General features: G+C 34.1%; 2 protein-coding genes across 3 annotated transcripts in view; both read left to right on the plus strand.

Moving 5' to 3' along the window:
* The first annotated feature begins 1063 nt into the window (after positions 1-1063).
* LOC111050617 (methionine--tRNA ligase, mitochondrial) lies at positions 1064-16977 on the plus strand. Of its 2 annotated transcripts, none has more exons than XM_039425400.1 (7): positions 1064-1351; positions 1986-2263; positions 3999-4230; positions 10109-10358; positions 12266-12477; positions 14514-14705; positions 16464-16977. In XM_039425400.1, exons 1-7 carry the CDS (start codon positions 1219-1221, stop codon positions 16841-16843), a joined length of 1677 nt encoding a protein of 558 aa, XP_039281334.1. In that variant the 5' UTR covers positions 1064-1218; the 3' UTR covers positions 16844-16977. The 2 variants fall into 2 exon arrangements, with proteins under 2 accessions (XP_039281334.1, XP_022192656.2); XM_022336964.2 differs by lacking the exon at positions 10109-10358 and adding an exon at positions 9022-9274 and having other exon boundaries at positions 1070-1351.
* A 1952-nt stretch (positions 16978-18929) lies between these two features.
* LOC111050616 (CD151 antigen) overlaps positions 18930-22045 on the plus strand; it is a 75908-nt gene continuing 72792 nt past the window's right edge. The window contains exon 1 of the mRNA XM_022336963.2: positions 18930-19424. Within this exon, the coding sequence (XP_022192655.1) occupies positions 19362-19424 (63 nt within the window). The 5' untranslated portion in view covers positions 18930-19361. The remainder of the gene's footprint in view (positions 19425-22045) is intronic.

The raw sequence follows: 22045 nt of genomic DNA on the forward strand, positions 1-22045 counted from the left end.
ATCAGGTAAGTCACCTTGGAGAGCCGATTGCAGACCATGTTGATGTGCTGGTCCCATGACAGTGAGGCATCTATCATAAAACCAAGCAGCTTAACTTCTGGCTCACCAAAGGAAGGCGGTCTGCGTCTCAGAGTGCATAACATGTTCTGCGTCTTAGTCTGGTTCATGCACAGCCTATTTGCTCCAAACCACGAATTGGCCTCTTCAAGCAGCTGGGCAGACTTGAGGATGGCCAATTGAGGATCTTCATCCTGGGCAACAAGAGTGGTGTCATCCGCAAACAATAATGCTTTTCCATCCATGCTGAAAAGTTTAATGAAGATCAGGAGAAGAAAAGGGCCCAGAATAGATCCTTGGGGAACTCCATGGCTCATTTGTAGTGCCTCAAATTTGGCTCCATCCAGAGTAACCACCTGGGTACGTCCAGAAAGGTAATCCTGTATTGTTCTCAGGACGGCTCCACCAACACCATATTTCACAAGTTTTCCAAGCAGTATATAATGGGAGACTCAATCAAATGCTTTGGTTAGGTCACAAAGGGTCATGGCAACTGAATGCCTGTTCTCCATTGCCCTGAGTATAGAATCAATCAGGGACTGAACGGCGCCTGTAGTAGATCTTCTTTTGCGAAATCCAAATTGATTTCCTGTGAAAAGCATATTCTCCTCGAAATAGGTTGAGAGCTGGGTAAACATTACCAAATACCAACTCATAGATCTTGGAGAATGCCGGTATTACAGATATGGTCTGTAGGTAGTTTGACAGCTCTTTCGAGTTACCCTCTTTGAAAACTGGTACAGTCCTGGAGATCTTTAATGAATCTGGAAAAACACAGTTTCAGGCAGCTGTTAATCAGACCACTTAGAGGAAAAGCTATTGATGCTATTGCGGACTTTAATAGAGCTGTTGATATGCCATAAACATCAGGACTATTTGAGTTTTGTTTTGTTCTGTGAGGACATATTTCAAAATTTAGCGCGAATACTTGATGGTAAAATTATATCGACCATCCTCATTCATCGACCATGAGGATAATGTCGATATTTCGAAAATAGAAATGTCGATAGACGAACTAAAAGTAAACAGCTGCCTAACCTAAAAACACCGGGTTTATTTTTCAATCTATCATTGAAAGTTGTTTGCATCTTTTAATTAAGACGCTAAAACACGTTGTTAAACCATTTCAATATTATAAATATATATCTAATGTTCACTTAAATGCATAACACAATTAAAACATTTGCAATTAACACATTTAAAACTAGATTTAAGTTTGAAGCGAGCATATTTAGTTGCTTTCGTCGGCATGGATCGTATTACATTACCACTCCAATTTTTTATGTGAACTCTGGTGAGTTAACATTATATAATGAAATAATCTATCAATAGCTTGGATAAAAAAATTATAATACCCAGCGAATTGTCACCATTCAAGACTTGACTTAGTACGATAGCGCTCAATGTCGGCTATCAATAATGTATAAGTTGATCACCTAATCATCTTACATTAGGTCGTTTATTTAATACAATCTGTAAACAAATAGATTATATAGGCCTATAAAAAAGGAAGGTACTTTAGTATAGGCCTTTAGGTATAGCCTGCTGAATCCCATCATTGAGACCTATAGGCTATCTATACATCGGTAGAGGAGGTAAAAAAAAGTCCAAATATGTATGACAAGTTGTTGATTTCAAAGGGTTGTCTAAACAAGTCAACAGATGCATAGAATATCACTTATCCAATCCAAATATGAATGTAATAAATTATTTTCTATAAAGTTTTCAGAGTAAAGAGTAACTAAAAAGCAATAAATTTTTTATGCTCAAGGGGTCGTTTATTGTTACCGGTACGATATAATCAGCAATCTTCTAGGCTCAGGCCATTAGGCAGAGTTTTATTCATGCATACCATACTTTACTATGTTTACGTAGTTTTAGATTATGTGTCCGATAGGTTGTATTAATTCTTATTACTACCTTTCCAGCTCCTCATCTAGGACACCTCTATACAGCATTGATTGCTGATGCATCGCACAGATTCCAACAACTTCTTGGCCAAAATGATACATTTTTTGCCACTGGAACTGACGAACATGGCTCAAAAATTCAGCAGGCTGCAGTCAATGCAAACATGTCTCTCCCAGACTTTTGCAAAAGAATTAGTGATGAATACAAATTGATGTTCACGCACTTTGATGTAAAATATTCTGATTTTGTAAGGACATCGGAGGATCGTCATGTCTTAGCCGTTCAACACTTTTGGGTAGATACAACATGCATTTGTAAAAATCATCTTGGAAAATAATAGAAACAGTATATTTTTTGATTCTGTATAATTCCTTAATATCGGCTATAATACTCTAGGGGTACTTATTTCACATATTGCATATTTTTACTCGCAATTATGTATTTTTGATTAAGTATGATGACCAGAAATTTATTCATTGAAAATCACACAATATGGTAAATAACAGAGAATGGTTAAATATTCAAATTGGGTGGGTAATAAATAGATGCTCAGATACATGTACATAATTGGAGATATTATATTTGTAATGGCTAATATATTATTATTTGATCAAGTCATAAGCTGTAATCATATGCCGATGTCATAAATATCCAATAAAAACTAAGTTATAGACCGTATCCACCAAAACGAAAACTTGGATTGAGCGCCAGTTGATTCTGAATAAACAAAAAATCATGTTACACAAAAAAAACTGGGACGAAAAAGAGTGAAGTTGGTGGATGATATCAGGGAGGAGGGAAAGTACTCCAAGATGAAGAGAATTGCACAGGACAGAGAGGAATGGAGAAGGAGGAATCATGTTTAGACCTGCCCTAGGGCAGAACACCATGACTACTATGTTACACAACCAATTCAAAATCATCTGACTTAGAACCAACTGCTGCTCAAACCTATTTTTCGTTTTTGGTGAATTCGGGCCTATAACTTGACAGGTTACATTTTCGGACATATTATAACATTCTACATTTATAGTGAGGTCCACGTTATAATGACAGTATTTGATCAACTTTGGTTTTGCTATCCTTGTCTATCATTTGACAAAGCCGGTGGTAATATCCTTTTCTAGGTCCCCAACGATGCCAATTATGTTTTAGACAGTGTAGAAATATAATTAATTAATGAAGAGAATCGGCATCGCTATTCTTTTATCTTTATCCACTGCCATTATAACGTGTACCTCACTATACAAACATATGAATTAATATTAATTTCATTAGAATATCAATGTTGCTATCAAATTCAGGCGTGCTGTAGTAGCTCAGAGCTTTGAAATGTTGCAACTTCATACAAAAAAATCAAATCATTTATTAATTTAAATTACATACAATAAATCCAGAACAAAAAAGAATGATAATACAATTTACTAACAATAATTAAATTACTAACAATATTGGTTTAAATATCCAGGGTCTTCACATTACCCTAGCTAACAAAAGTACTATGTACTTGCTATTTAAACAATTTCGTATGCCGTAGGAGCAGTTAAAAAAGGGGTTTTGGGTGCTACCGCTGCACCAGCCATAATTGATTCTTATTTTGCTTATTTCTATTACCCCGCAACCTCACCTCATTACCAATTACTCACAACACACACACACACACATTTTTAACGGCATCACAAGCAAAAACTGTTTTGAGTATGTTATACTGTTGAGTAAAAACCTGTAGGCATATGCGCATTAGTTAGAATAAATTTAATTTGCGTTAACTTCTATTATAAGAGAAATAAAATTTATTTGACTAATAACTCATATTAACTAAAAGAATAAGACTTTGATATTGTCAATACCACTTTTACTTTTAAAAGTGGTATTGACTATAATATCAACGTCTTATTCTTTCAATTATGGAGAAATACCACAACATCTCATACCATACAATCATATTATATTAACTGATTAAGTATTATCAACATTATTCGGAATTTTTCAAGTACCTACAAGTGTATGGATATTATTTTTGTTAACAGAAAGAGTTGAAATGCCGTGGTCACATATACAAGGGAAGCTACGCTGGTTGGTATTGTGTGGCGGATGAAGCCTTTCTGACAGAGTCTCAGTTGAAAGTGCAAAAATTGTCTGATGGCAGAGAAATAAATGTCAGCTCTGAATCAGGCAGAATCGTTGAGTGGACCGAGGAGGATAACTATAAATTCAAATTGGCTCATTTCAAAGACGACCTTCTTCATTGGCTGAAAAATGGTAAGCACATGCTCAAGGTAAACCTTATTTTCTTTCTTTTTTTGGCTTCACAACCCAGTATGGGTCACAGCCTCGCTCAATCTTCTCCTCCAAACATCTCTGTTCAACTTTTTGTGTAGTTGAGAAGTTGATATTGTGGTAATTGAAGAGCTCCATTCCAAAACCTGCTAAGTCAATTTTTTTCCGATTTCTGTTTTTTCAGGTTATATCTCATCAAAACATATGACTTTATCATTTGCTAGTGTGTTTCTTGCCGAAACCTGCTTCTTTAAAGCCGTAATTACCATTCAAACATTAATTTTTTTTCCAAAATCTGTCAACTAGTCGTTTTTCCAATCCATGCAATGTTTCTGCCCATGCGCAGTTTTATTTTTAAAAAAATGGTTAGTTAAATTGAATAACAACTTTGAAAATATTAATTACATATTAGTCTTCTAATGATGAATCTACTTCCAGCGAGAATTCATTTACACAGAGTATACAGTGATTCAGCAACAGTTTTTCCCAATTTGCCAACAAATTATGTTTTTGACTTAGCAGGTTTTGGAATGGAGCTCTTCAATTATTCATATTGAATGAAAAAGACTAAGAAATTGTCAAAAAACCACAGATTTATTGATACTTAGAAAGACCGGATTCGGTTATTACACCACTCTATCAGAGTTTATCAGAGATTGACAATGGTGTAATAACCGAAACCGGTCTTTCTAAATATCAATAAATCTGTGGTTTTTTGACAATTTCTTAGTCTTTTTCATTCAATCTCTGTTTAATGCAGCAAGTCTCCATCCCTGCACTCCAACCTTTGCCGCATCCTGGTCATCCACATCCATCCATCTTGACCTGGGTCGCCCCCTCTTCCTCATTCCATATATTCCCCATTCGTCGCAATCTTGGATAGGTATGTGTCATCTGCTCGCATCAGGTGTCCTGCCCATTTTAGTCTGCACACTCTCATCACTGTGACTATATCAGCTTGTTGATACAACTGGCATACCTCTTCATTGTGCCGCCTGCGCCAGACTCCTGCTTTTTGAACACCTCCAAGGATTCTCCTCAGGACGCTTCTTTCAAAGTCACCCAACATTTTCTTTTCACTTAATGTAGTTGCCCAAGTCTCACTGCCATATAGCAGGACTGGCACGATAATTGTCCTGCTTAAGGGCCGTTTGCACAGTCACAGTTCAAACTACATTTAATTTTAAACTGGATTAAATTCGTATCAAGTCTCGTTTGTTATAATGTGTTTCATTTTGAGTTTAAGCCACCAGCTGATTTAATTTCGTTTAAGCTTTGACTGTGCAAACGGCCCGTAGAGTATCTTGATCGTTATGCTCAGATTTGGACTTTTGATCTTTTGACTTTTGAGCTTTGACAGTGAATGATATCATCTGTTTGCCTGCATGATTCTTCGCCTCATTTCACTTGATGTGTTAAATTTGTAAAAATGAAGAATAGATAAATTGCTATAGTTCACTTAGTAGCATAGTTTTTAGCATGGATATTAACTGTAGCCGATATATCCGCACTTAGAATCTTTCAAAGAAAAATTATCCGAAAAGTATTTGGACCAGTTTGGCAGGATGGAACATGGAGGATAAGAAGTAACAGTGAGTTAAACAGTATACTCCAAAACCAGGATATCGTTCGCTTCATTAAATCTCGGAGAATCAGCTGGCTGGGACACATCTGGAGAATGGAGCAGAACAGACTTCAAAGACACCTGCTTGAGAGTGAAATTTTCAGCGTGAGAAGAAGAGGGAGACCAAGGAGAAGGTGGCTGTAGGATGTGGAGGGTGATCTGAATAAGATGGGGATTCTTGGATGGAGAAGGATGGCGAATGACCATAACGAGTGGAGGCGTGTGTCAGAGGAAGCCAAGGCCCATACAGGGCTGTAGTGCTAAAAATGGTTAGTTAAATTGAATAACAACTTTGAAAATATTAATTACATATTAGTCTTCTAATGATGAATCTACTTCCAGCGAGAATTCATTTACACAGAGTATACAGTGATTCAGCAACAGTTTTTCCCAATTTGCCAACAAATTATGTTTTTGACTTAGCAGGTTTTGGAATGGAGCTCTTCAATTATTCATATTGAATGAAAAAGACTAAGAAATTGTCAAAAAACCACAGATTTATTGATACTTAGAAAGACCGGATTCGGTTATTACACCACTCTATCAGAGTTTATCAGAGATTGACAATGGTGTAATAACCGAAACCGGTCTTTCTAAATATCAATAAATCTGTGGTTTTTTGACAATTTCTTAGTCTTTTTCATTCAATCTCTGTTTAATGCAGCAAGTCTCCATCCCTGCACTCCAACCTTTGCCGCATCCTGGTCATCCACATCCATCCATCTTGACCTGGGTCGCCCCCTCTTCCTCATTCCATATATTTCCCCATTCGTCGCAATCTTGGATAGGTATGTGTCATCTGCTCGCATCAGGTGTCCTGCCCATTTTAGTCTGCACACTCTCATCACTGTGACTATATCAGCTTGTTGATACAACTGGCATACCTCTTCATTGTGCCGCCTGCGCCAGACTCCTGCTTTTTGAACACCTCCAAGGATTCTCCTCAGGACGCTTCTTTCAAAGTCACCCAACATTTTCTTTTCACTTAATGTAGTTGCCCAAGTCTCACTGCCATATAGCAGGACTGGCACGATAATTGTCCTGCTTAAGGGCCGTTTGCACAGTCACAGTTCAAACTACATTTAATTTTAAACTGGATTAAATTCGTATCAAGTCTCGTTTGTTATAATGTGTTTCATTTTGAGTTTAAGCCACCAGCTGATTTAATTTCGTTTAAGCTTTGACTGTGCAAACGGCCCGTAGAGTATCTTGATCGTTATGCTCAGATTTGGACTTTTGATCTTTTGACTTTTGAGCTTTGACAGTGAATGATATCATCTGTTTGCCTGCATGATTCTTCGCCTCATTTCACTTGATGTGTTAAATTTGTAAAAATGAAGAATAGATAAATTGCTATAGTTCACTTAGTAGCATAGTTTTTAGCATGGATATTAACTGTAGCCGATATATCCGCACTTAGAATCTTTCAAAGAAAAATTATCCGAAAAGTATTTGGACCAGTTTGGCAGGATGGAACATGGAGGATAAGAAGTAACAGTGAGTTAAACAGTATACTCCAAAACCAGGATATCGTTCGCTTCATTAAATCTCGGAGAATCAGCTGGCTGGGACACATCTGGAGAATGGAGCAGAACAGACTTCAAAGACACCTGCTTGAGAGTGAAATTTTCAGCGTGAGAAGAAGAGGGAGACCAAGGAGAAGGTGGCTGTAGGATGTGGAGGGTGATCTGAATAAGATGGGGATTCTTGGATGGAGAAGGATGGCGAATGACCATAACGAGTGGAGGCGTGTGTCAGAGGAAGCCAAGGCCCATACAGGGCTGTAGTGCTAAGAAAGTAGTAGTAGAAGTAGTACTTTGTAATTTTGTATCAAATCAAATTCGTCTGATTATACTTAATTTTTTCAATGCTAATCGAATACATGAAAGAGACATCCACATTTATGCCGAAATTTCTGAGAGAAACCTCCAATTGAGCTCTTTTCATTGTTATGTAATGCAATACACTTCATTTACGCCTCGAATTGATAAAAAAGCTTGATGTTTTGCTTTCTCTATTTACTAATTTGATTGACATTTGTGTTTTATTACAGAAATATTATTTTCAAAGTCAAATTGTATTTAGAGGACAATTCATATAATTGTAATGTATTTTATGGCAAATAAATTGATTTTGATTTGATTTTGATTTACTTCCATTTACTCAAATAAAGAGCTAACCTGTTGATAAAGGAGCGTTCTCTTGTAAATCTCGTTCCTTAAATTTCTGTAAAATAACTGTTTTTCAAGTAAGATAATGTTGTAGACTAATAGCTATTCATATCTCCTGCCTACAACACAATAATTCATTTTTATATTTATTTCAATGTTTTTAGTATGATCAATAAAATTCATAGCTGAATAACTTAGCAGGGGAAATAATATTTGGATCCATTCAATTCACTGATTTTCAATTTCATGCACAATTGTTATTCATTTATTCATTCTTGTAAAATGTTCTTTTGAAGCAATAGAAGGTGTAGGCTAGCCTATTCATCCCGAATGAAATGCATTATTCATTTTCTTTACTTGTGTTTTAATAATTTCATTAATAAATTGCTTGAATATAATATCATCTTTAATTAATACATTGCTTGAATGTAATTTATTATTTATCGAAAATTTTTTAAACTTTTTTTATATGGCACCTAGTTAAAGACTAATAACCTATTTTATTTTGACTTTAATTGATAAGAATATTGTTTGTGAAGGTAAAACCTATTGGTTAAGCCTTCTATATTGGTCAATGATTAAATTAAAGATTATTTTTAGCATGAAAGGATACAGTATTTTGCTTGTGTACTTCCATCTGAGCACTTTAGCATTAAACTAATTCATGTGGCTTTCTGCGTTGTAGTCCTCTTACTCGATGCACGTTGAGCAGCTGGATTGCTTCCATGTTGATGAAGTCTTTTCTCATGTTTTTCTGCAAGTCTTTGGATTTGACTGATGACTGTCGCCACTCCCAGGTCGCGGTGGAGATCACAGTTCCTGATGTACCATGGAGCGTCTATACAACTTCTGAGTACTTCATTCTGGACTTTATTCTTTCTCAAACTGTTATTAAAATCTCTTAAACTCGGAATTCAAGTACTGTGTTGAAAATTTTGGACTTTCTGGGCCAACTCATGGTTTCCACTATTGTTGCAGAAAAAACGGTCCAGCCTTTGAAATTTCACAAGATGCTTGTCCGATGGATAGAAGAGGGAGCCATGGATGCAGACCTATCGATATCCCGTCCGGCGAAAAGAGTGCATTGGGGCGTCCCGGTGCCTGACGACGCTGACCAGACTGTCTATGTGTGGCTGGATGCGCTCGTCAATTACTTGACCGTAGTTGGCTATCCGGGCCAAATGTCAAAATGGCCTCCTTCTGTACATGTGGTCGGCAAGGATATTCTCAAGTAGGTTAAAACGATTTCATGTTCAAAACGATAGTGACTTTTATCGTACAATATTAAAATATTGTTAATGAAAACATATTTGAAACATTTTTTCTTTGAAATTCTGTTAGAAATTTTGGATTCGGATTGTTCAATCCGCACTCGAATATCTTTCAACTCTCATTCTTCTTCATATCTTGAAGTTATCAGGAGTGAAGATTGTATAAAAAATGCTTTGTTTTGTTCTTTACATTTATACAATCAATATAAAAACGTATAAAATATTGTCTTTAATTAATACATTGCTTGAATGTAATTTATTATTTATCGAAAATTTTTTAAACTTTTTTATATGGCACCTAGTTAAAGACTAATAACCTATTTTATTTTGACTTTAATTGATAAGAATATTGTTTGTGAAGGTAAAACCTATTGGTTAAGCCTTCTATATTGGTCAATGATTAAATTAAAGATTATTTTTAGCATGAAAGGATACAGTATTTTGCTTGTGTACTTCCATCTGAGCACTTTAGCATTAAACTAATTCATGTGGCTTTCTGCGTTGTTGTCCTCTTACTCGATGCACGTTGAGCAGCTGGATTGCTTCCATGTTGATGAAGTCTTTTCTCATGTTTTTCTGCAAGTCTTTGGATTTGACTGATGACTGTCGCCACTCCCAGGTCGCGGTGGAGATCACAGTTCCTGATGTACCAAGGAGCGTCTATACAACTTCTGAGTACTTCATTCTGGACTTTATTCTTTCTTAAACTGTTATTAAAATCTCTTAAACTTCAAGTACTGTGTTGAAAATTTGGGACTTTCTGGGCCAACTCATGGTTTCCACTATTGTTGCAGAAAAAACGGTCCAGCCTTTGAAATTTCACAAGATGCTTGTCCGATGGATAGAAGAGGGAGCCATGGATGCAGACCTGTCGATATCCCGTCCGGCGAAAAGAGTGCATTGGGGCGTCCCGGTGCCTGACGACGCTGACCAGACCGTCTATGTGTGGCTGGATGCGCTCGTCAATTACTTGACCGTAGTTGGCTATCCGGGCCAAGTGTCAAAATGGCCTCCTGTACATGTGGTCGGCAAGGATATTCTCAAGTAGGTTAAAACGATTTCATGTTCAAAACGATAGTGACTTTTATCGTACAATATTAAAATATTGTTAATGAAAACATATTTGAAACATTTTTTCTTTGAAATTCTGTTAGAAATTTTGGATTCGGATTGTTCAATCCGCACTCGAATATCTTTCAACTCTCATTCTTCTTCATATCTTGAAGTTATCAGGAGTGAAGATTGTATAAAAAATGCTTTGTTTTGTTCTTTACATTTATACAATCAAATATAAAAACGTATAAAATATTGTCTTTTTCATTAGGGCTACTTTTAATATGAATATAAATATAAATCTGAGTACCCTTTCAAATTATTTCGTCACGACATGTTTCGGCTACTAATGCCATTTTCAAGTATGAATAGGGTACTCAGATCTATTTTTTTTATCGTATAAAATATGCTCATTTTAGGAATATACTTTATTATCAACATTAATGTGCCTTTCAAGATTTGAATATAATTAATAAGTTTCTGACGTTAAGAAGCCGATTCAATTTTGAATACGAATAAAATTATTGATAGAAATTCGTTTTATCCCATCCATATATTTTCTGTGTACTCCCAGTAGAAGTAAACGGTAGTTAGGGGTCATGCGATGTATGCACAATAGCCAAGTTGAGTGACGTCAGCTCCACCTACTCCTGACCTGAATTTCCTGAAACCAGCTTACTTACTTTACTTTACTTTATCCGGCTTTACTTTAGTCCTGGGTGGACTTTGACCTCCTCAACACAGCGCCTCCATTCGTCTCTATCCTGTGCCCTCCGTCGCCAGTTTGCTACGCCCAGCACACGGAGGTCTCCAATCGCGTCGTTTGTCCGTCGTTGTCTTGTCCGTGATTGACCTCTCTTTCTCGTTCCAAGCATTCTTTCTTCCAGGAGTCTTGATGGTACCCTCCCGTCACTCATTCTGGCTAAGTGTCCAAGCCATTCAATCATTCTGGCTTTTATTAATCGCATCATATTTTCTGCTCCAATGGCATGATCTATCTCACTATTGAATCTGGCTCTTCACACTCCTCCGTCACATGTTGGTCCCCAGATTCTTCTATACATCCTGAAACTCTATTGAAATTTTACTGTGAAGCAGCCGATTGTTGATTGATATCGGAAACACTTAGGGCCGGTTTCCGAGCTCGGGATTTAGCCAAGTCCTAGACTTTAAACATCTGGAGTCAGAAAATTGGTTTTCCAAAACGGGGCGTAGTCGCAGCTTTTATAACAGTAGTCGTAGTTTTTATTTTCTCATTTCTATAATTGGAAACGTTTATCCTTGACAAAATTAGACATTCTCAAATAATTCAAAATAGCTGAAACTTTACACTATTTTCTCTTTATTTTATCTTGTGTTCTATTTTCTAGTTTTTCGAAATTTAATTCAAACGTGACTATGACAATGACTGCGACTACGCCCCGTTTTGGAAAACCAATTTTCTGACTCCAGCTGTTTAAAGTCTAGGACTTAGCTAAATCCCGAGCTCGGAAACCGGCCCTTAAAAATTCATCTAAACATGCGCCTGATATTTACCATCTTCTTTTTCTATGATCCATGTGTTTAGTATTGTGAGATGCATGAAAAAATGAATTAAAATAATTGAAATTGTCAAAACCTTTCATTAATTTAAATAAAATAGACTACAGTTTCAGTTGTTAGACATTATTAATATCCAACTTGACTAGAAATCCACTAGTCTTCAATAAATCATCGGTTATGGCAATTCCAAGTATTTTTTCCACTAATTTCTTTCAGTACTTTTCTTCCATTTATTTTATATTTCTTGTCCATGATGCTGTAATATATATTTGATACACATTCCTTTGTAATGTGTATAGTAGCGGTCTGTAAAATATGGTATGATAACCTAGTGTATCAATAACTTCTTTTTTCAGGTTTCATGCGATATATTGGCCGTGTTTTCTGCTTGCAAGTGGCTTAGAGCCTCCGAGATCGGTTCAAGTTCATTCGCATTGGATTATTGATGGAGAGAAAATGTCGAAATCACTAGGCAATGTTGTTGATCCAATGCAGGCGGCTGACAAATTCACATCTTCTGGACTCAGATATTTTCTTCTACGCGAAGGAACTCCTCATAGTGATGCGAGTGAGTTATGTTTTTAATAGTTTCTTCCAATCAATTAATGAAATATCTTCTATGATTCTGCATGTGAATTATTGTCAGATCTACTGGCTCAATAATCCTTCGGAACCACGGTGGATATTACATTTTATTATTTTAGTATATGTTACATATTTATATTTTAGTATATTATATTCTTGTTTCTTCATATGTTTTCATAGTTCTAATTCATAAAATATCTTCTATGATTTTGCATGCAAATGATTTTCAGATCTACGGGCTCAATATTTCGGAACCCAGCGGTTATTATTATTATTTCAGTTAGTATTGCTCTAAAGATCCATCCTTAAAATTAATATTTATTTCTTCATATCAGTGCGGAACTCATTGATAGCAAAAACTCTAACTGCAAGAAAAGTTAGGTACTGGATCGAAGAATACCAGGGAGCTAATATATAAACAGATATAAAAACAGAATATTAAATATAAAAACAGATATTCTTTCATAAAACAGTCCATAATGTATGGACAACGTTGAAAAATGTTCTAGTTCAAAATTTAGAATGTTCAAAAATAGAAGTAGGTTACACAAAACAATAATTCATTGAACTATATTTTCATGAAAATAATCCACTTTCTTATAAATATTTGAAATATAAGATTTGATTAGATATAAATCGTTCACTCCATGTAAACTCTAACCTTAAAATATTTTTTCCAGTGTTTATGAGAACTACCAGGAATACCTCCTAACAATATTACTGGTATAGAATTATAAAATTTGTGTACTTGTGTTTAGCCAACCTTTTGAGATCTTGATATTGAATAAAATTATATGCAATTTTCATAACAAGATTTCCATACCACAAAATTTCTTAGGCTAGTTTCACACGCATTCGGTTCGGTTCGTTTTCGGTTCGGTTCGGTTCGTTACCGAAAACGAATGAAGCTTTCATACATGTCAGGTTTTAATTCGTACGGTTCTAATTAGGTATTTTCTTCTCAAACACAGCTGTGTTTGGATTTTCACAGTTCATGCTGGTATATTTTAAATATAACAGCTGGTGTTAAATTGTAAGATGTTATTTCTTGAACAACAAAATTTGAAAGTTAATTAAAAATTGTTAATTATTTGAATAGTTTCTTTTTGATTATGTTAATTTTTGATGTTCAGAGAGATTATTTTTTAAATTGAAAATTTGTTCCTTGTTTCGACACATGGTATATGTCATATATACCATCATATATATATTAGAATATATATTCTAACATATACCATCATATATATAAACTTCATCTCTTCTCTACATTGATGAAATCATGTAATATTCGTGGAAAAATAAAACAAAAATAAAAAAATTAAAATTCTCCCTGAGTTTTAATTTATCTTTCATATTTTTTAGCAAACTATTCATTGAGAAAAAAATGTTCCTGTGAACTAACAGAAATGAATTGACCATATGATTTTGACTTGGAAAATTTTGAAACAGATAATCACGATATCAGGTTATAATAAAAACAAAAAAGGCAAACGTGTGTAAAAGACTTTGTTTTTTCCTGTTCCCCTAGCAACGAATTCGAATATGATGAAACCTATCCGTGTTGAGAGGGCGTTCGGTGCTATGCGGTTGCTATTCGGTACCGAATTCAAACCGAATCATCGTTTCACACTTATCGGAATTTGCCGAAAACGAACCGAAAACGAAACGAACCGAACCGAACCGAAAGTGTGTGAAAGTAGCCTCTCGCTAGCAACGAATTGAAACCTGATGGAATTTATTAGAGTCAAGTGGGCGTTCGGTTCTATGCGGTTTCTATTCGGTACCGAATTCAAACCTAATCACCGTTTCACACTTATCGGAATTTTCCGAAAACGAAACGAACCGAATGAGTGTGAAACTAGCCTAAGTTAGGAAAAATTAGTTATAACTTCACCCGAAATGCATCTTATTCAAGCTTCTAAAACAGGTGACTTTGGGGTAAACTTTTTGTGCTTGATTTATATTTTTCCTAAATTGATCATTTCCCTGTTCAATCAATACTTGAAATTCTTGTTTCAGACTTCAATGAGGAGAAAGCAATAAATCTAATGAATGCTGAACTAGCCGATACACTGGGCAATCTTCTCAATAGATGTACAGGGAAAACTGTCAATGCGCTTCAGATATTTCCCAAATTTTCTGCCGAAAATTACACTAGATACTGTTCTTCGAGTGCAGCGATACTTCAAGAACGTCTCACAGTCCTACCTGGTACATTTTTCACTCTTAATCCTATTATATTAAGCGAGCAATTTCTGTATGTCTGTTTATATTTTTATATCTGGTTATTTATGTTCAACGGATCTCGAAAACGGCTCTAACGATTTTCACAAAATTTGGAACATAGTAGGTTTATGATATAAAAATTCGATTGCACAAGGTCTCATCCTTGGGAAAACTCGCTGAACGACATTAAAAGGATAATTCATCCTTGGCTGAAACAGCTGAGACTTTCGTCGTCCGTGGATAGTAAAAAGTGAGCGAGTGATTATGTGGAAAATCAAAATATCGCATCCCCGAAATTCATAAGCTGATGTATAGCCAGCTCTAAATTATAAACATGATCATTTTAGAGAATTGTATTCTGTTTATCAATAAATAAGAATAATGAGTGAAGCTCGGTGCCCCGATATTCTTTGTGAATTAAAAACGTTCTTGGTTTATTACTGTATTATGAAAATCTAAATTAAAAGCTATTTCGAACACTGAAAATTGATGTTATATCGAAAATTTCCTACAGTTATAAATATATTGTTCTTTTTTCGAATTGATAACTTCCAGTTGTAGTCCACAGTTCATCAGTCATTTTGTAATGATAACTGGCTCAATGAAAAAAGATTCTCCAGATGGAAATTACTGAGATATTGCAATTATTCAAATGCTAATGAATTAATTATTATTATTAAACGAAAATCCAAATTAAATGCTGTAATTCACCCCGAAGACTTCTGCTACTGCAAATATTGACAACAGGGTAAACAGCTAGATGGAAATTCGATGAGCGCTATACTATTCAAAAATTATTTGTCAGCCCGAGAATCGAACCCAGTAATACCTCGTAATTGCCAGATTGTCAGTTTGGTGTAAAGGGTAAGCATTCCTGACCGGCAATTAGGAGGTACTGGGTTCGATTCCCGGGCTGACAAATAATATTTGAATAGTATAGCGCTCATAGAATTTCCATCTACCTGTTCACCCTGTTGTCAATATTTGCAGTATCAGAAGTCTTCGGGGTGAATTACAGCATTTAATTGGGATTTTCGTTATGATGATGAAAAAAGATTCGTTAGTTATCGTATCAATAAAATAAAATCATTCTTTGAAAAGTTAGTAAATAATTTGGATTTTTGTGTCTTGAGTGAATTTCGTTTCTTTTATTGGTTTCTAAATTTATAAATAATTCAATGTTTTCAAGTTTTGCAAACTTTACAATTTACAGTTTTTAATCTATATACAAGCAGTATTTTTATTCTTTTCGGTTTTCAATCTAGTGAAATTCTATATTTTGGTTTGTATATTTCTGGACTCTGAATTGATTCAAAGTGAAGCAACATAACCTACCTTTTAGACATTCGCTTACTACTATCAAAATTCGGAAAGGGAACAGTTTTGGGCTAGGCCTGTTGGTCCTTTTCTAATCATGTATTTGATTTGTGCATTGGTCAATGTAAATAATTATGTATAAATGACAGCCCACATTAAAAATAAAATAAAAATACTCTAAATCGGGGATTAGATTATGGTTGATATCATAACAGAAAATCCACAGTGAACAAAATGTTTCTCCAGTACGATATAGGAATTACTTTTATTTGTTAGCACATTTTCAATAATTCATTCAAGTTTAAGTTTTTATGATTACTAGGAATTATGGTTCAGTCTATTTTTAAATCATGTGAAAGTATTGAAAGTAATAAGAGTCATATAAAAAAATAAAAAAGTTTAAACAATTATTCCATTGCTTTCCAGATGAGGTAGCTGACCATTACAAACACTTCAATTTCTACAGAGGAATAGAAGAAATTATTCTGACTTTGCATGAAGCAAACAGATTCTTTGAAAGCAACAAACCATGGGAACTACGAAAATCAAAAGACAGTCGAGACCATCTTGACATTGTGTTACATATTGTGATGGAAACTTTAAGGATATCGGCAATTGGATTGCAACCCATAATACCTGAACTTTCATCAATTATTCTCAATAAATTGGGCATTCCCTCGAACCATAGATTATGGGGACATATGAAATGTAGCTTTGCAAAGGATAGTACTTCTGAGACTTGTGAACAAAGGATAATACCAAAAGAAAATGTTTTAGTTTATAAGAAGATAGCGTTGAAAAAGTAGTTCATAATATAAGAGACTGACCGAGTGCAGGGCAATGCGCCGCTAGCAGTGTATAATTACTTATTAAACTATGAGATTTTCACTAAAAGTTTATGATTTTATAGTATTAAATAGTTTCAAGTATATTCTAATAATCAAATAAAAATACCAGGCATTTAAAGGATAAAGGGTTAACGTCAGTTGTACATTTTTCAAATGCAAAAAGAGAATAGAATAGAATAGATGTTTATTTCATCAAGACAATTGTAAAATACAATTTTTATCAATTAAAAGGCAATAGAAAATACCAATAGACAATAGTGACAAGAATATAATTACAACATTCTTGATATAGCAATACTATAATGAAAGTTTCTATAAACAGTAAATTACAAAAAATAGTTACTTCATAGCATGTTTGTTGACTATCATATAATAATACAGACAAAAACTTCTAATAATGAGTAAAATTCTAGCATTACAATTAATAAAATTATCAGTACAATTTGAAAATATTCAAAAACTGAATGAATCATTTCAGGCACAATACTATTATCATTAGCCACTGTATTAAACTAAGAGAGAAAGAAAAAATTTTGATTAAATAAAATACTGGCTTCCAAAGTAATTTATCACTTGAGGTCAAGCAGGAGTCGTTACCTACATTTCAGAAGTATCAATCACAATATACATTCAAAAAAACTCCATTATTAGGGAAGTCCCAGTCATTCACATCTCACAAATTGAAATTACAAATAATAGTTTGAAATAATACAGTAGAATATTGATTAAGTTTATGATTATTGCAAGATCACTATAACAAAAAGAGTACTGAAATTCCATTAATTCAACTATCTTCTATTTCACTATTATTAATTTAGGAAATTAAGAAATTATCTTCCTTAATGATTTTTATCTTTAAAAGAGAACCCGTGGGGGGGGGGTGGTTACGAGGACGTCCACGCAAGCGCTGGCTGGAGGATGTGGAACAAGACTTGAGGTAGGCGGGTATCAGGGGATGGAGAAGGAAAGCTGCTGACAGAGAAGAATGAAGAGGCATTTTGAAGGAGGTCAAGGCCCTAAATGGCCTGTAGCAGCAAGGAGTAGGTAAGTAAGAAATGATTTTTAAACAATTCAGTACGCTACTTGGTATAACTTGTGATTCTACAGGGGTGCGAATCCCCTCCTGCCTTCCCAAGGCCATGAACACATCAGACCCATTTTTCTAAAAATTAACTTTCTACTGGTGATACTTTTCAAAGTTTTTCGATTTGTATACTATCAAGCTATCAAAATGAAAAAGTTTTCTCAGGAAAACAATTTTTTTCCGATCATTAATTTTTGAGATATGAGCGCCTAAAGTTAAAATTTTTGGGACAGAACATTTTTAGTTCAATAAGAGATAAATCCATGAGATTTGGAGGATAGATTCTTCATGGTATTGTTGATCTAGTAAAACAGAACATTTGTGGAAATATCAATTTTTGAGAAAGTTATTCAATTTACCAAAAATGATCAAAAATAACTCAACGAAAAGTTATTTTTGGTCATTTTTAGTAAATTGAATAACTTTCTCAAAAATAATTATTTTCAGAAAATTTTTGTTTTATTAGATCAAGAATACCATGAAGAATCTATCCTCTAAATCTCATGGATTTATCTCTTACCGAACTTGAAATGTTCTGTCCCAAAAATTTAAACTTTAGGCGCTCATATCTCAAGAAGTAAGCTTCTCGATCCGTAATGATCGGAAAAAAATGTTTTACTGAGAAAACTTTTTCATTTTGATGGCTTGATAGTATACAAATCGAAAAACTCTGAATAGTATCACCAATAGAGAGTTTATTTTTAGCCTTTGCACAGCCTTAACATTGTTGACCTTTTTTTTGGGAACCCCCCAAGAATTTTAAATTTCAAGGACGCAGTCTGCTCTGTGGATACCCCTGCATTCTAACAGAACTGAAACTATGCTTTCTCTATAGTTGCACCAACTTCTACAAGAATTGGCTAGCAGTTCCATGCTTCACGGACAGATAGCAGCAGTGTTATTTTTCTGAGAGGAGACTCATCAAAGTTTCGCTCTAGGGAAATTTGTGATGGTCAGAGGGAATTTTTCAAACTAGCTGGCTAGACTGCGTTGCTGCGCGCAAGCTGTTTGCTGTAAATCTGTTTCTGTTCAGATTACGATCAACAACAACAAAAACAGTTTGTCTGTCTCTGTTCAGCCTTCAGCGCTTCAAGGCCCGCGAATCGGCTCGGTTCGGCGGCGTGTAGTGTTGTCCTACCGCGCGGCTCTTTCAACTTTTTTCCAATAGTCAAAACGTGCTTCGAACCGATTTCTTGCGTTCTGCTTCAATTCGTCTCTCGTCAACGTGATTTGCATAGTTTTTCTGCTCGGTGAAAAAGATTGACAATATGATTCGCTCGGTACAAGTGTATTGTTTTGTGTTCGAGCCGGTTCCTACTTGAAGTTTGTATGTGTTATATCAATATGTTCTACTGTTTTGATAATTATTCTTGAAGTGCACAACTTGGAAAAATGCAGAGCAACGGATATCAGTCTGTTTTCGACTCTCCTGAGGCTGCTGATAACCATTTGGAGGTAAGTGAAAAGGGCTTATTTGCATGTTGTGCAGTATTCTGTTGTTTACTTTTCAAATTTTTACACAGTACAAATTACAAAAGTACTTTTCACACAGTACACAGTACAAAACAGTATTTTGATGCATTAGATGATAATATTATTCCATTACTTTGATGTAATTGTTTACTCATCTATCACACATTACATGACGAACTAGGAACTACTAGTAAATAGTTTGTTTTGAACTATTTTTCACGACACTATAGTCAAGTTTCTGTCAAAAGTGTTTGACAAAAACACTCACGACTATAGTGTCGTGAAAAATAATTAAAAAACGTGATATTGTTTAGTAAAATACATTTTGTTGACTTATGAGATTTGAATATTTCTTCATTTTTTCAAGACTCTACAATTTCAGCACTATTTAGATTTTATGAAATTGATTTATTTTACTCTGAAAACTGAATGTTTTCCATACTTCAAATATGAAGTCTACAAAAACTCAAGATAACTCAATAAACAATATTGATATTAGGTTGAATATAAGTGTTTCTAGAGTAAAATTATGCTCTCAATTTAGATGAAAAACGATGAATGAAATTACTGGGAGAATAATCACAAATGAAATACTGGCCAACGTTGTAAGTTTGTTTAAATTTCAAGTCATTATTATCTATAAATAATGCCTTTATTTCTGATTTTTGAATTAAACCATGGAAGAAAATGATGGTGATATTGTGTGTAAAAAATTCAATTACTTGGGCCCTGTATGATTTAAAATCCTCCAATCAATATTGTTCCAAATGTTTTGAAACCTGCAGCATTACTAAATTATTGTACATCCATTTTTTAACATACAACCTGAATTAATACTATTACCATTCAATAGCATTTCTGTTACTTTGAAATTTTCAAAATTCTCACCTTCACACATTTTTTCAACTGGAACCCTTTTTTTCTATCTCTTCTAATATTAATGAATGACATATAATTTATGATCCAGGAAATTTTCATGGACTTGTTAGTAATGATCAATAGTTCTTCGATATTGGCAATAAAACCACTGCGGTTTCTGCGGTATGGCATTTCTTTAAAGCGGAACATATTTTCTAAATGATAGCCTTCTCGAAATCTTTGATACATAATCTAACTGAATTTATGATAAGACGTTGCCAGAAGTTCAACATAAAAGGCAAGTTGAAGAGAAAGTTTCAGAGCCTGATAAAGTAATCTATTCCGTGATATTCAATACATATTCATCAAGAGACATGCCCAATAATTGTATTTCAAAGTATTGAAAGTTTGCTAATTTGAAATGTATTTAATTATGGTATCGATATTGTTTGAAGGGGTTGAATAGGCATTTTGCAAAACAATTCTCATTAATTTCATGAATGAGTAGGAAAGCAGAAGGGTGAAGAAAGTGTGTAGGAAGGGTCAAAGGGTGAAGGGTGAATCGATGTCTACATCGATATCTATATTTGCTCAAGTTCAGTACAATAACTTTGATTGTTATTCTTTGCAAACATAAGAATACAGTCTATCTTCATTTCTACTGAAGTTCATAAGTACGATTACGTCTTTAAGGCTGGGCAAAGGCTAAAAATAAACTTTCTACTGGTGATATTTTTCAAAGTTTTTCGATTTGCCTAGCTATCAAAATGAAAAAGTTTTCTCAGGAAAACATTTTTTTTCAATCATTACTTTTTGAGATATGAGCGCCTTAACTTTAATTTTTTGAACAGACCATTTCATATTCGATAAGAGATAGATCCATGAGATTTAAAGGATTAATTCCTCATGGTATTGTTGATTAAATAAAACAAAAATCTTTTAGAAATATCAATTTTTGAGAAAGCTATTCAATTTACCAAAAATAACTCAACTAATAATTTGTGGTCATTTTTAGTAAATTGAATAACTTTCTTAAAAATTGATATTTTTAGATAGTTTTTGTTCTATTCGATCAACAATACCATGAAGAATTAATCGTCTAAATCTCATGGATTTATCTGTTATCGAATTTAAAATGTTCTGTCCCAAAAATTTAAACTTTAGGCGCTCATATCTCGAAAAGTAATGATCGAAAAAATGTTTTCCTGGTAAAAATTTTTCATTTTGATAGCTTGATGATATACAAATTGAAAAACTTTGAAAAATATCACCAGTAGAATGTTTATTTTTAGCCTTTTGCACAGCCTTAAATGTTATTCTACGAGTATACAAACATAAGAATACAATTCCTATAATTGCTATCTCGAAACTGCAATATTTTAAATAGAATTGATCTTAATATATTCCTTTATCAAAAGTCACAGTAAAAACTATTTCTCGTTTACATTTACATCTTTTATACATTATATATCAACTTTTTTCAAATGATTGGTATACATCGGGTTGAGGTCTGAATAATTGAGATCTCTAGGGAATATATAATTATATTAATGAGTTAGTTACTAATAAATACAGATTGGATAGAAAATATGAAGAGTCCTTTGACAAGGGAATTGAATTTGAAAACAAAAATATATCTTATTTATTTATTTATTAGGTTAGCAAAAATAATACAACGATCGGAAAAGAAAAAACAGGCTATTGCCCAAAATTTCTTGAATTTCCTAATTTAGTTTCATATTGTC

This window comes from Nilaparvata lugens, chromosome 3, assembly GCF_014356525.2.
Source record: "Nilaparvata lugens isolate BPH chromosome 3, ASM1435652v1, whole genome shotgun sequence".
In the NCBI taxonomy this organism is placed as follows: Eukaryota; Metazoa; Arthropoda; class Insecta; order Hemiptera; family Delphacidae; genus Nilaparvata; species Nilaparvata lugens.